General features: G+C 39.8%; 1 protein-coding gene across 1 annotated transcript; it reads left to right on the top strand.

Moving 5' to 3' along the window:
* The first annotated feature begins 6802 nt into the window (after nucleotides 1–6802).
* ndufa10 (NADH:ubiquinone oxidoreductase subunit A10) lies at nucleotides 6803–13401 on the top strand. The gene is made up of 10 exons (XM_044217565.1): nucleotides 6803–6960; nucleotides 8217–8385; nucleotides 8721–8936; nucleotides 9249–9335; nucleotides 9606–9727; nucleotides 10001–10080; nucleotides 10200–10254; nucleotides 10368–10453; nucleotides 10730–10838; nucleotides 13178–13401. The coding sequence occupies exons 1-10, from the start codon at nucleotides 6886–6888 to the stop codon at nucleotides 13244–13246; spliced, it is 1068 nt and encodes a 355-aa protein (XP_044073500.1). The 5' UTR covers nucleotides 6803–6885; the 3' UTR covers nucleotides 13247–13401.
* The last annotated feature ends 356 nt before the right edge of the window (nucleotides 13402–13757 follow it).

Below are 13757 nucleotides of genomic sequence, written 5' to 3'. Positions count from 1 at the left end.
TTGGACTATTGTTTGTGAAAAAAGTCTTAATTTACCCAGAATTCATGGCAAATTAGTCCTACTTAAGATACTTAAGAGCTAGACAGCTTTGTGCAACGGATGAATTTAGACGTCTATCTGAAGTCCGACTACTTTGATCGAAGCCGTAGTCAAAGTCCATCTGTGTGAGACCAGCCCCTGCTGAACGAGCTAAGATTAGATTTGGAGGGGCTGTGCAGCAGCAACACTGGGAGAAATGAAGAGAGTCAGGCTAGATAGTGCAGAAAATGTCAAATTCTCAACAAGACAGCGCGAATATAACTGTCACAATAATGCTGTTGTATTTTCTGAAATATCTTTTTTCCTGACATTTCTAACGCTGCCTCTGAAAAACAAAAGGGTAAATCGAGTTTCTTCCGCGCCGTCAATTCATCTTATATTGACGATGGTACCTCCATCCGGGCCGCTCCCCTGAGGGCAAGTCAAAGCTAACCTAGCCACCCGCAGGCTGTGTGCAGTGGCAGAGACCCCCACACTGAGCAGGATAACAAGGCAGCCAAGCACTGAGGAAAATGGCAAATGTGAATATGGCAGCTGCCGTACCACAGAATTTGGCGTGTGGTTGCTGGTGAGCGCCATGCAACGGTTCCCATGCGTTTAACCCACTCTGTGTGCTTGTTTATTTGGCCTCTGTGCATTCCTGTGTGACAGCCACCAGTGCATGGCCATCAACACCAGGCTCAATGTCTTTATTTCACACTAACTTTAGAGCAATGTTTTCTTCAGCCCAGCAGTGGTTTTCATTTAGGAAGGCCAGCCACCTCACTGCCTTTTATTGTTCTCCACCCATTGCATAACTTCCCTCAAACTTATTACAGCACTGCTTTTTACTGTTTTGATTTCATCATTTGAACAGTTCAGTCTTGTCCTGGGGTCTGTTGCGCTCAGAGACAAAGTATTTGAGGCTGAGGCAATGAGGCTTGGACGCTTTCAGGGATGTGTTAGAAATCCTCTGTGATGAATTCTTTCCTTTGCTCTGAGCAAGATGTATGGAAGCTCATTCCCACCAGGTAAATAAACACATTTTTAAAGAATGATTTATGATAAAAATACAAATTCTCATTTGACAAAATGAGGTATCAAAGTCAAAATTAGTCTTAGAATAATGATAACTCTCAAAGTCAAATTTATGACTTCTTATCTCATAGTTAAAACTGTATCAAATACATATGACATAAGTCATAATTATGAGATACTCAATTATAGTTTTAAGATACAGAGTCATAAATAGGGGAAGACTGTGGCTTACTAGGAAGTAATTATGAGATATTATCTCATAATTATGACTCACTAAGTCATAACTAGCACGGAAGTGTGAGTATTGAGCGGGGCATTGAATGCATTAAGTGTAAAAAAGAAATGAAATTCTGTCTCATAATTTGAGATTCTACCTCATAATTTTCAAGTCAGTATCATAAAAATAATCAGGCATTTATTTGAGTCTTAATTCTGATTTACTATAACATACATACTGATGAGAGTTTTCATTTTTCGCCTTTCAAACTTTATTAGTGTATTTGTTTTGGTGGTAGGAATGGGTTTCCATAAAATTTGATGCTGAAGTAATAAGTGGGAAAGTAAACCACTCTGCATCGCCCATCAGATATTCTGTTGGCCATCAGCTCTCTCTGAACTGCACAGTCCTTTTCACACAGACAGAGGCTTGACAAGAAGCAGGACTGCTGCCTTCTGGGAGGGGAAGGATCGCGTGTGAAGGACAGGAGGGCAGTTTTTAACACAGTGGGATGTAACTGAGATCCATTATACCCTCAACCACAGCTCCATTAAAATGAACATCAGGTTGTATAAAGCACCCTGTGAGTGTCATTATTTCTTTTCATTTGCACTTGTGTGGTCAGATAGTTTCAAGTGTGATATTATTAGTTAGGTATGGAAGCTACTACTGTGTGAGAGACCCCACTGTCAGGAAAAAGCAGAGAATTGTACCTTTTTGAGTACAAAATCGTGTCACTGGGGCAGGAAGTACATAATACAAGTACACATACAGTAATCATGGGTTTTCATCCTGAGTCCCATATGTGGTTAGGCTTACTGTATGCTACTTAAACTCCTGTTTCAGTGCTGAAACATGATGCCGAAGCATGGGCATGAACTTATTAAATGTCTTACCAAGATCTCAAGTGCTGTAGTGTAAGCTGCATAAAATGGCCATCAGTATGCTTGTAGGGGAAAGAAATGAAAGGCATTCACAGTTACAGATATCTTCAAAGTAAACATTTTCATTTTGCACTGGCAGCGAACACTGACATAAATGTTTCATTGTGATGAGAAAAAAAATCTGGGAGGCATTATGTTTAATCTGAAATGTATTAGCCAATGCAAATTAGTTGTATATGTTTAGGAGACAGCCACGTGGGTCCTCTGATTGACACCGAGTCACCAGCTGCTTCTTTTCATGTGACAACACTAACAAAAACACTTTGCCTGTAAGATTTTGACACATTTTGGTAGGGTCAATATTGTGGCTGCGACTAACTAATTTTCATTATTGATTGATCTGCGGATAATTTTCTCGATCAATTAATTGTTTAGTCTATAAAATGTCAGGAAATAGTGAAAAATCACAATTCTAATGTCATCAACTTGCACTTCAAAACCTAAAAATAATGAGTTTACTCTAAAGACAATGACAAACTGCAAATCTATTAAATTGAGAAGCTGGAACTAGAGAATGTTTGACATTTCTGCTTGATAAATGACTTAAACGATGAATAAATTATCTAAACAGTTGCCAATTGTTTTCTGTTACTAGACTAAAAAATTATTCGACTAATCATTTCAGCTTTAGTCAATATAACCCACATCAGAAAAACTGTAGCAAAACGTTGTGAACGCTTTGTAAAACAACAACACCGGGTTAACTGTCTGATCTGACCAGTATTATTGTATTATATTGTTTTCTAAGCGGTTGCACCACAGTCTACAATTTAAAACAGTGTCCATTAACATAACACTTTAAATCCATGCTGACATTTTAATGTCAGTTAGTCAATTTCTTTCAATTGAGAGATGCACTACAGATACAAAACACAATCAGAACCACTGGAACACAGGATCTTATGTTTTATAATCACTGTAAAGTCAAGATGAAGCATGTTACTACTGCTGTAGGTTTCTTTGCACGGTTTGAGGCAGGTGTCGAGTGGAGCAGAAAATGTACGCTACTGTTTTCGTTGCCATGCTTTTGAGTTGTTTTAATGAAAAACAATGCAGGCAAACCTCCTCCCTGCTGGCACCGTTAAAGCCAGTCCAAACTGCAGAGGAGCGAAATAAAACTGCTGTAAAACCAGGGGAAATTTGGCAGAGAAAGATCTGCCAAACCCCTCTGCTGGCCTCACAGGGCTTCAGCCGTGAGACCTGAATGTGGAGTATTGTTGTTTTACTGTTGACTAATTACTCTGGTTCCTGTGTGTGTGTGTGTGTGTGTGTGTGTCTTTGTGTGTCAGGATGGGTACACAGGAAAGTGTTGGTACTGTACTGTAACAGTGTGTATGTGTGTGAGTGTGTGTGTGTGTGTTCATCTCTCAACGTTGGCTGCAATGATCTATTGCATGCATACAGAACGTTCCCCTCACAGTGTTCCTCCGCTTTCCCCGCACATTACAGCTGCTATCGGCCCCACAGCCGTGAAAGTTGCTTTGGAGCTTCATAGCCCCCAGAAGATGAAGATGAAGTGTTATTGGTCCCAGGCCTTTCCTCTAGTGTCAACATCAGGTTAAAATTTCTGCTTGCACAAAAGATATCTCAGTTCATGAAATTTGCTGAGTATGTTCTCCAAACCCCTTTGGTTTATGATGACCTCCCTGGCTACCCTGTCTCCTAAAACTTATGTTTATATACTACTAAATAGTTTTGCCTAATAATGTTTTGGAGAAAACAGAATTCATGTGTGGATACATTTCATGGCAAAGTTTTTCCAGCCCTCAAGCTGCTATGTTCTTGTACCGTGCAGAAGTTATGGATGGTACAAAGTACAGCGCTTAGTTAGGGTTAGGGAAAGCTCGTGGTTTTGGTTCAATATTTAAAAAGTACATGTCTCGTGTCCAACCAAAACCACAAGCTTTCCCAAAATCTTAACCAAGCGCTTTAAGTTTCCTAAACATAACCTTAAAAAACGTAATCATCCTTTAGCTGCCACAACTCAGAAACGACTGCAGACTGTACAGAACCCAGCTGCTCGGCTGTTAACCAGGACCGAGAGGTACGACCTCATCACACCTGTTTCAGCCTCTTTACATCGGCTCCCTGTTGGTTTTAGGATTGATTTTGAGATCTTATTGATGACTTTTAAGGCTCTTCATGGCCTGGCTCCAGATTATATTTTAGACCTTGTAATCCCTCATGAACCTTCACGTAGTTTGAGATCTTCAGGCAGGGGTCTCCTGTCTGTTCCTGAGTCCGGGATGAAAACTAAGGGGGACAGAGCTTTTGCTATCAGGGCCCCGAGGCTCTGGAACAACTTGCCTGAAGAAATTAGGTTGTCTGAGTCAGTGGCTTCTTTTAAGTCTCCTGATTTGACCTGAACTGGCTGCTTATTTTATGTATTTTCTTTTATATTTCATCATTAACTGTGGTATTCTATTTCTCTTTTTGTGAAGCACTTTGTACTTTGTTTTGATAAGTGCTCTATAAATAAAGTTTTATTATTATTATTATTATTACAAGTGGATATTGTCGGGAAAACAAATAACATATGCTGCCATTGAACGTTTTGCAGATAAATTCTGTATGAACATAATGCAACTTTGCAGATCATTAACAGATCCTTATTATGTTGATAAACACTAGGAGACAGAGTTTCTCTAGCTATCCTCAGTTTAATCCCACTAGTGTTTATGCCCTTTCATGTTGTGGGGTGTAATAAACATTATAGCCTCTAGGGGCCACTACTGAGGCTTTAGACTTTTAGTTTTACAGGTACAGCTAGCCTACATTGTGAAAATTGTTTATCTAAAACGTGTTATGTCTCAAATAGATCAAAAAAGATGGCCACTTAGAACATGATGTAAGATCCAAGGTGTGTATTTGACAAAATCTAGGGAGGAAGAGGACTCTGGGAAAAAGAAAAGCTGGGAAACAGAAATAGATGCAAAAAGGAGATGGCTGTTATTGGTGTTATTATTTAATTGGATTTCGATCTGCCAGTGGGTCTGTACGAGCAGACTTGGCCGTGCAAAGCTGAAGCGCTGGTGCTCATACTGAATGGCCTATGAAATAAGAAGTGGTGAAGCTGACTGTCAGCCATGTTTACATTGGTGGTTTCCTAGCCTACAGAGGAAACAGCCAGTGAGTCACACTTGTATGCTTACAGGCTGGAGGGGTTATGTAAAGTATTGAGCATTTCAGGTGTAAGCATAGTGAGGTTGTAGCTGCAAGGGAGAGTGCAGGGAAAGATGAGCCTAACCAAAACAGAAGGTGATTGCATTTGTGTGAAGTCATCACTATCAGTGTGAAACCAGAGAACAGAATTATTTATAATCATTTGTTTGGGTATGATTCTCTGACATCATGTTGCTTCAGGTTCCACACGGGGGGGGGGGCATTACCTCCCCCAGATACACACTGTGTTTGTATCTGCACCACATTACCCTGCCGTAATGTGGTTTAAATCCTGCTGTTCACACCATCACATACAAAACCTCAGAGATACAGAGCACCTTTTTGAAATTAGTTTTGTTTGACAGTCAGTGTAGTGTTACAACCATTTACATTTCTGTCAAGGGAAAACAGACCGAGCTAAATTGTTAATCTCGTTTGTCTCATGAGCTTCGTCCAAGCCAGTGCTCCAACTTTTAACTGTTCCTGCTAACCTCGGGGATGAAAACCTACAGGGGCCCGTCAAAGAAGGGGCCAATTTGTATTCCAGCCTACTTTTTCATTTCAGATGGTCACACTGCAATGAAAACGTTTTTTATGAGTAGACGCATTTGGGATTTACTGACATCAGAAGTGAGGCAGGTTTATTGAAAACAAATCAATACTGCCACCTGTTGGTAAAAACACAGAGAAACACACCAGGCATGGATTTAGTATCGGATTTAGTATCCTTGTGAGGGCCCACTAGGACTGCTACCATGGAGTCATGGTAGTAGTCCTAGTGGGCCCTCACAAGGATACATTAAAGTGGAGTCTATGATCAGAATAAAATATAATTACAAGAATGATTAGTCATTCTTATGGGGAAAAAATTGCATGTTAGTACACACATATTTGATTATAAAACTCAAATGATAAGCCAATTAAGCGATTTGTAGATCAACATAAAATGAATTGTCAACTATTTTGACAATCTGTAAAATATGCCATTAGCTGGTTGCACCTTATCAAATGCGAGGATTTAAAGCTTTTCTTTGTAATAAAAGGAATATCTCTGAGTTTTGGACTGTTGGTCAGATAAAACTAGCAACTTGAATATGTCACCTCTGGCATTTTTCAGTGTTTTCTGACACTTTATAGGCAAAACAAATGATCTGTTAACAACAATTTATTATACACTGTAGGAGGGCTTTTAAATTGGTTGTTTTGTGAAACATAATTTATTCATTTTGACTTTTTCTATCTATATACTTTTATCCGCTATGTATTATATGATAGATTTGTGCAGTTTCATACATGTTGTTTGGTTCATCAAAAAAAAAAAAAAAAAAAAAATAAAAAAATAATAATAATAATAATAATGATCAGGCAACAACGAGACATAGTCAAACGTATAATGTATGAGACAACATTAAGCAAAGGCCCTTCCTGCCTCTGACGTATTATTCAGGCGCAGGGTTGCGGTGATTTTTCGGGTCAGGTCGGAGGGTTTTTGGAGGACAGTTAATCATGTCCCTGCGGGTGATCCGACTGGTCATCCCATCGGGAGCAAATGCCTTTAAAGCGGCGAACGTTGCACAGAAGGTAAGGACAGGAAACACACAGACACGGACCATTATTTGTTCTGCAAAACGTTTCAAGTTTACAAGGGCAAGCTAAATTTGCTAGCCAGCTTCCTAGCCTAGCTGTCATCACAGTCGGTCGCTAACATGCTAACTTAACCTGCTGGTTTGTTTATGATGTTGTTGGCAGTAGAGAGCCAAGTGGGTTAAAACAAGCTGACCGTACATTAAGCAAATGCAAACTATTTTTTTTTATCGACGCATACATGACGTTCCCATTCAAGCATGTCGACATACCACCGTGCAGTGATGCTATTTGGTTAAGCTAGCCGGTCCCGATGTTGCCAAATGCAGAGTTTCGACCAAAAAAAAAAAAAAAAACCCCGAGTGTTTAAAGTTGTCTTTAGCCGCATTTGTTACATCAACACTGATTGGGTCACATATAGCGTTCCCAATGCAAACCCGCGGTGGGAAAGGCTCTTTCTTTAACCTGTTATCCAAACGAAGAGCTGCGTCTTCAGATGTAACTTGTTTACGTGATCTTACAGAGGTCAGCTCTCTCCCAGTGATTAAATGTTTGCTCGGGGCGAAATCAACGTTTAAATCCAGTGTTTCTACAAAATGTGAATCTCGATGTGTGCCCGGAGACTAAGTAGTCCTAACATTATCGAGATTAAGGAGAAATCGTCACATTATCAGTGAGCTGTATTGCTGTGTGGTTTGTTGTTGGCACTCCAAATCGCTTTCCACAGGGAGAACAGTGAAACCATGACAGCCAGTAAGATGTGTTTTCCATAGTCTTGTCTGGACTACCAGCTGAGTAAAGCGGGCAAATGTGCTAGGCCCCAGGTTGTGAGTGAACCAATTACTTTGTGGTAATTATCATTAATTGCAAATTTGTTTGATAATATGTACCCCTAAAACACAATCAAAATTGAAGTGGCAAGGGCCCTGTGGTGGTTTGTGCATTTTACCTAATGTTGAGGCCCTTGTCTTGTAGAGGGGCCTTGTGTCATATCTGGTTTTAGTACCTGTAATAAGTCAGTTGAAATGATGTTTACATAGTGTATATTCTCAAACAAATTTGAGTTGAAATTTTCACAAACTAACTTACTTACAGTAAACCTGGGGCGGGGTAGTGTTCCTGTGTAGGAATACTTAGTTGGTTGGTTTTTGTGACTTTGGGCAAAAGTATGGGCCCATTAGTGGATTAACCTGGCTCTGGTCTGTATTAACCCCATGTTATCAATTAAAGGTGGTGTGTATTTTGTCATCCAGGCAGGTGTACACACAAGCTCAGTTAGAGGCCTACGGTATGGCTGGTGGACCTATGCACTGGGCGAGAGGACGACGCCACGATTAAACCAGTACAGCAAAATCATCTCCGTGGATGGAAACTTGGCCTCAGGGAAAGGAGCACTGGCCCAGAAGCTGGCTGACAAGCTGGGTAATTATCTCACTGTAGGGAATATTTGTTTTTATTTTTTATTTTTAATCATAAACGCACAGCTTAAACATTTTTGAGCCTTTAAATCTGGTTATTAAAAATTGTGACCAAGAAATGGACTGAGTGGGACATTTTACTGTTGAAAAATAAACTTGTCATAACTCTTGATATTTTGGGAAATATGCTTGCTTGTTGTCTAAGTGGGAGGTATACGATTGGATTGTTGGTTCACATGTAAACACAGCCAGTGTCTGAGCTGCTTGGATAACTCTATGGGACAACAATGTGGACAGTATTCGTTTTGAAAACTATAACTTATAAGTCTGTATCTACAGGGATGCTCTACATGCCCGAGCCCGACACCTACTACTTGGACAAGATGACCGCGGAGAAGGAGCCACTTCCTGTTGACTTCAACGGGATGTGCAGCCTGGAGAAGTTCTACACAGACCCCAAAGCTGCTGATGGAAACAGCTACAGACTGCAGCTGTGGATGTACACCATGAGGCTGCTTCAGTACTCTGACGCCATCGAACACCTGCTCACCACAGGTATCACTGACTCCGATGCACTGTTGTTTCCTCTGCTATGCTAACATGGGAGTCAGACTTGGGATTAAGACTTGCACCTCAGTGGCCTGTTAGGTCACTTACATGGTAAACAGCGGGTTTGTACGTATTTTGAAAATCATGTTTGTGTGTCATATACAAATATACAATTAAGTTTGCAGCCCTTGTGATATCAGTAGTAATAATAATAATATTATATTTCAGTAATAATATTTAGAAATGGGTGTATGTATGACAGGATTTACAGTGTATTAACGGAATTACTCATCTGTATCCTGATCTTCTGTGTTCAAGGCCAAGGAGTAATCCTGGAGCGTTCTCCCTTCAGTGACGTGGTCTTCCTAGACGCTATGTTCAAGCAGGGATACATCCGGAAGGAGTGTGAGTATTCAGTGTCACTAAAGATGCAGGCAAATGGTCTTGATTTAACCTCCCACTGAAATATGACAGCACATAGCAAGCACAACCATCAAAAGTATTGACAGGGATTTCCCAGTTCAGTTCTGTTTTCATCTCATTTGGTTTCATTTGGTCAGACAAAATGATAAAATCATAAAAATACATGTAAAATGTGGGCATGATGTGTATTGCAAAAACAAATTGCGGTCCACACATGACACATTTCTTAAAGAAATGTCCTGTGGCTTGCAGGTGTGCAGCACTACAATGAGATCAAAGGCATTAGCATCTGTGAGTTCCTGCCGCCGCACCTCGCCATCTATGTTGACCTGCCAGCTGAGGAGGTGCAGAAGAAGCTAAAACAGAGCAGCAAGGTAGCGAGACACACTCACTGAAACCACAGGATACTGCCATCTCTTTAGGATACTCTAATTATGTCAAAATATTTCAGTCTCACTCATTCACTCTCAATAGAGGGCATAATCTTCCATTTTCAGTTGGAACAACAAAAACACCTCAGAGGATTGGATACGCTGATTCCAAATAAAATGTTTATATAAAAAGGACAGTATAAAGTGGGATGTTCTAATCAGGCTTTTTAAGCTTCATGTTAATCATTTATTAAGAGGGAATCTGTTTATTCTCAGTCTTATCTTCAGAATGTGCCGCTGACATATCTGAAGAGCATTGAGGATAGCTACAAGAAGTCGTTCCTGCCCAAAATCAGGTTAGTAGTTAAACTTGTGAAAAAAGACTGTGTAATAGATCTCTGACCACTGTCAAATTACATATGTGTCTTTTGTGTGAGTGTGTGCCTAAAGCGAGGTTTCTGTGTTTGTCTTTTAGCGAAACATCAGAAGTGCTCGCATACGATGCAACCCAAGCCCAAGATGTTGAAAGGGTAAGGCTATAGTGGACAGTAGCTGGTGAATCATTTTTGGGTTGAGTTATTTCGACCCCTAAAAACTATTTACTATTTCTGTAGACAGCTTATTAATTGTGTGCTGTTCACAGGTGGCAGAAGACATCGAGTATTTGAAGTTTGAAAAGGGGCCGTGGCTGGAGCAGGATGATGTCACCTACCACCACATGAGGATGTTGTGAGTTCTTAGTGTTATAAGCTTCCTAACTGAAATGCAAATTACACAGAGAAACATCTTCAACAGGTGAAGTCAGATTCACACCAACATATCACAGCCTCAGCCATGTCACACTCATTATGGGTAAATATGCAAAGTACCTGAAATGAATCACACGGGGAACTGAAAATGCAGATTTGTTCTGATTGCCTTTTTTTATACTGTACGCCATTCATACATCAGCTTCTACCAACACTTTGCTATAAGCTGATTTTTTTTTTTCTCCATGTTTGACAGCGTGGAAGACAAACAGAAGGTGGCAACCCTGACCCACATACCAAGGTTTCTACCAGAGATAACCATCGGGGCCCACGAGTACGATGAAAAATACTATGCCTATAAATCGGTATGTACAGATAAGATGTTCTTTCTCACTTGCCGGTCTGGCCTGGTGGCTTTGCTGCATGTCATTCCCCATCTCTCTTTCTATCTCTATCTAAAGATAGAGATATATTAGATAGATTCTACACAGAGATGTCTCTCTTCAAGTTGCACACATGCCATGTTAGATGGCTGCTGCATGAAGCAGAACAGCAGTGGAATGAGTGAAAATCCTAAATGATTTACTTGCATTGAGCCAATCCAGTTGAGATGTATATTTCTAACAGGAGAAAAGCTCAGCATCAGGAAAATGCAACCTGCATCACAGCTTTATTTGAATGTTTTCCTTTAATTTGGGTTTTGTGTGGTGTCCTGTAGTTACTTGTATGGTATCTTTTTTTATAGTGTTTTGTATAATCATGTCAGTTTCCTCTGTAGTGTCCAGTAAGGTTATTGTGGGGTGTCCTGTGGCAGTATGTGTCCTCTATAGGTTTGTGCTCTATATAGTGTTGCGTATAATATCTGTGGAGAGGAATGTGGCTCTGTTGTGGCAGGAAGGTTCTCTCTTCGTCCTCAGCATGAAAAAAAACAGCAGCACGTTAGAGGCATGATCTGAGAAATGCTGAAATTGACACAAAGTGTGTGTTTATTTATTTTTTTTGTTTTTTTACTGCAGTAAACGAAGCAAACAATGGTATTTATTTTTATGGTTCATTTTGCAGTTCTTTGTATCAGCGTTGTGTGTTAATATTTCGAGAGAGCGTAGTGACACAGTTTGTGGTGTTTGAACACAATGGCTCACAATATAGCCCAACTGATACTAAATTTAGGCTGGTACAATAGATATGTGACTTCTGTGAAAATCTGATAATGATACATCGGCCAATGTAATTGTGAAGTTAGAGGACTGAGGAACAAGCTGGATCCCTTAAATGTACCCTGTGGATTTTTTGACTGCTTATGGTGCTATGCAGCAAAATTTTTACGAGCAAGTCCCCGTTTGTTTTGTGGTCGCAGGCTTCAAGGATACACACAAAGCATCTTGGATTGGAAAACTGAACGTAAACAAGACTTAATTTGTGTACAAGAAAACTCCACGGGGTGCCTTCTTTTTTTAATCTTTTTTTTTTTTATCTGGTCAATAAAAAAATGCAACCAAGATGCCTTGAGGACCCCCCCACTCCGCTCAGAGCACCGCGAACGTCCGCGCGTCAGCACGTTGGCTGACATACGCAAATACAGATGTACTGTATCTTTGATAAGCTAATATTGGCTGATATATTAGCCTGCGTCTCGTTCACAGTACACAAAGAATAAGAAATGTTTCCTTGTTTATTAGCCAATTTTCTTTTTTTTCTGCCCTGATCAGCTGGGGACATCCGTAATGAGACATTGCTTGCTGTGTTGTGTTCAGTTGTGTGGCAGGAGGAAGGGTTGGTTTTATGTTTTGTTATTATCTGAGGATAAGTTGCATTATTGTGTTTAATGAAACCTACCAAATCATATTGAGGAGCCCTGCCTCTGTCTAAATCCTCACTGTTTATATTAAATACTTCTATTTCTCTACCCTTTGCCATATGAAGCCTGTGCTGTACTGTCAGCCTAATGACACTCATTTCCTTCCGCTAAAATATCGAACAACTCATAGTTACAGAGAAGGCAAATGCCAGATGTGGAATATTCTACAAGGCTTTTGGTATCATCAGTCTTGCAGGGAAACATTTGGGTCTGACCTTTTCTGTTTATTGACTGGAGACTTTTTTGTCTCCCCCTGCTGCAAAAATCAGGCTGCATAATGCTACAGGAGGCTGTGACCTGACATTTTGTTCTGAGCCTGGATCTCAGTGGAGAGAATGAGAACTGTGGTGGCGTAATCTCCCTCAGCACATTTCAGATGACAAAGTAAAGTCATGGAAGGACGTTTGCGACACTGATGTATTGCAGCTTCCATTGTACATTTTATGAAAAAGTATTGTTTAAAAAAACCTGAAGGTATTACATTTAAAGGTGTAACAAGAAAATGGTTGGTTGTTGTTTTTTACTCGCATGATTTAACTTATTAATCAGCTGTCATAATTGAGTCATTTTCTGCTGATCAAATAAACAACCTTCCTGCACTTGTAAATTAAATGTCTTTTATATTTAGTGTTAAAAGTATCAAAAAATTAATCAAATAAATTTAACAGGTAACCCAGTTATCTTTCAGCTATTTCAATTAGAACCAGTTCATTTGAAATACAGAATTATACTTAATTTTCCAACATGCCTAAGTTGTTTTTTGTAACTTGTATGTGATTCTGCTGTTTTGAATGTTCAGTCTTGTTCCTTTTTACTTGAATTGTTCATTTGTGTTTGTCCTTGTAGCTCCCTGGGAAGAAGTATGCCCCTGGTTATAATGCAGACGTCGGAGACAAATACATCTGGCTGAAGTGAGTCCACAGGCCTGTCACTAATTCAGCCCCTGCCACTGGCTGATCAGCTCCCTGAGTGAACCCTGGGCCACTTGTCCATTATTGATCCAGCTGTCTTCTGTTGTACATCCTAAATAATATGTATGTATTAAAAGAATAAATTTTGAATCTACAAAATGTGTTGTCTTCTGTTGTGACTGCATGCCAGAGATGAAGGAAAGGTAGAAATTCTACTTTCTTACATGGAATCATGAAAAGAGGGTGCGTCACTGCCATAATGAGAGAAGAACTGGGAGACAGCTTGAACAGTCCGTTATTTTAAAATGAACGGAGCAGTGGAAAGTCAGACTCCAGCCGTATTTAAACACAGCTGTATTTCAGGTGGTTTTGTTTCTAACACTGCTGTATTATTAAATAAAGTGCCAATATTAAATAAATAACTGATCCAATAAAGTGCAAAATGCTGTTCTTTTTAAAAAGTTTTATTTCATAATGATGATTTTCCTTTGACATTTATTTCCTAATAAGCATTT

Source organism: Siniperca chuatsi, linkage group LG12 (assembly GCF_020085105.1).
Source record: "Siniperca chuatsi isolate FFG_IHB_CAS linkage group LG12, ASM2008510v1, whole genome shotgun sequence".
Taxonomy (NCBI): Eukaryota; Metazoa; Chordata; class Actinopteri; order Centrarchiformes; family Sinipercidae; genus Siniperca; species Siniperca chuatsi.
This window is presented reverse-complemented; position numbering and strand designations above follow the sequence as displayed.